Source organism: Bipolaris oryzae, assembly GCF_000523455.1.
Source record: "Bipolaris oryzae ATCC 44560 unplaced genomic scaffold scaffold_476, whole genome shotgun sequence".
NCBI lineage: Eukaryota > Fungi > Ascomycota > Dothideomycetes > Pleosporales > Pleosporaceae > Bipolaris > Bipolaris oryzae.
In genome coordinates this window covers 1,553-2,545 of record NW_006911752.1, presented here as the reverse complement: position 1 = coordinate 2,545, position 993 = coordinate 1,553, and the positions used below count along the sequence as shown (strand labels likewise).

General features: G+C 47.1%; 1 protein-coding gene across 1 annotated transcript; it reads right to left on the bottom strand.

The window, feature by feature from the left end:
• Positions 1–141: 141 nt before the first annotated feature.
• COCMIDRAFT_10424 (uncharacterized protein) lies at positions 142–506 on the bottom strand (the record flags this gene model as incomplete). Its single annotated transcript, XM_007695804.1, has 2 exons — positions 142–444; positions 489–506. 2 exons carry the CDS (start codon positions 504–506, stop codon positions 142–144), a joined length of 321 nt encoding a protein of 106 aa, XP_007693994.1.
• Between the last annotated feature and the right edge of the window lie 487 nt (positions 507–993).

Here is a 993-nt window from a genome sequence, read left to right as displayed (position 1 = left end):
ACAAGATAGTTACATGTTAGTCTATTGAATAGATTAGCGTTGTCAAACCCTCGGTTACATCCATAACTCAATCCTACTCGCCCTAACCCGGATCGAGCCAGAGAAGTATTAGCACTCCAGACCCCGTGTAACACTAGGGTTCTATAGAGCAGGCGTCTGAGGCAGCCGAATGCTTAGACGTCTTATGGCATCGACTGGCTCGCGGAAGTGACTTTCTAGCGAAGCAGGGGCGTCACTATCGCTCTCCCTTGAGTATTGTGTATTATTAAAGCTGCCTTTACTGCGTCTGGCCCACAAGCTGTGGGAATGCGGCATCTTCCTCGGCGATTGAGCGTCGCTGTCGCTCAGGCTATCGCTGCGATCGCGATCGCGTTTGCTCCCGTGCTTTCCGCTCTTGTTGGATGTGTTGTCGTCCCGGCTGATAGGCTCGGTGGCTTGGGTTATCTACCAGGACATGGCAGCGGCTTTCTATCTCTCTAGCGCCTTACTAAGCTTAGGAAAGGCATCGTATACGGCCTCTTGCTACACCTTCTTAACCTACTCTATCTTAACGCTCTTATACTTAAGGTTATAAGGGTTAGCTTCGTAGATTATAGCTATACGGCGTGACGTGATCTCTGCCTAGCTTTCTATATTATTAATACTAAACCCTCTAAAAAAGCGCTCTTCCTTTATATCTAGGTTATTATAGTTAAAGCTAGGGTCCTAGGGCTTGCGGAGAGCCATAGTTCAGACAGCGGTGGTTCTTAGTAGCGCCAGACTAGTGGTGCATAGGGTGCGTTGGTAGGTGGAGGGTTGTGTACGAAAAGAGAGCTGATTATAGGTAGAGAGCTGATTATAGGTAGAGGGTTGATTATAGGGCAGGTTAGAGCTAATTATTAATAGGCTAAGGGTCGATATAGGTGAAGGTGAGAGTAGTAAATAGTGAGCGCCAACTTACGCGCATTAAGCATCTACTACCGCAATCTATTTGCATCTAAAAGAGAAAGTCAA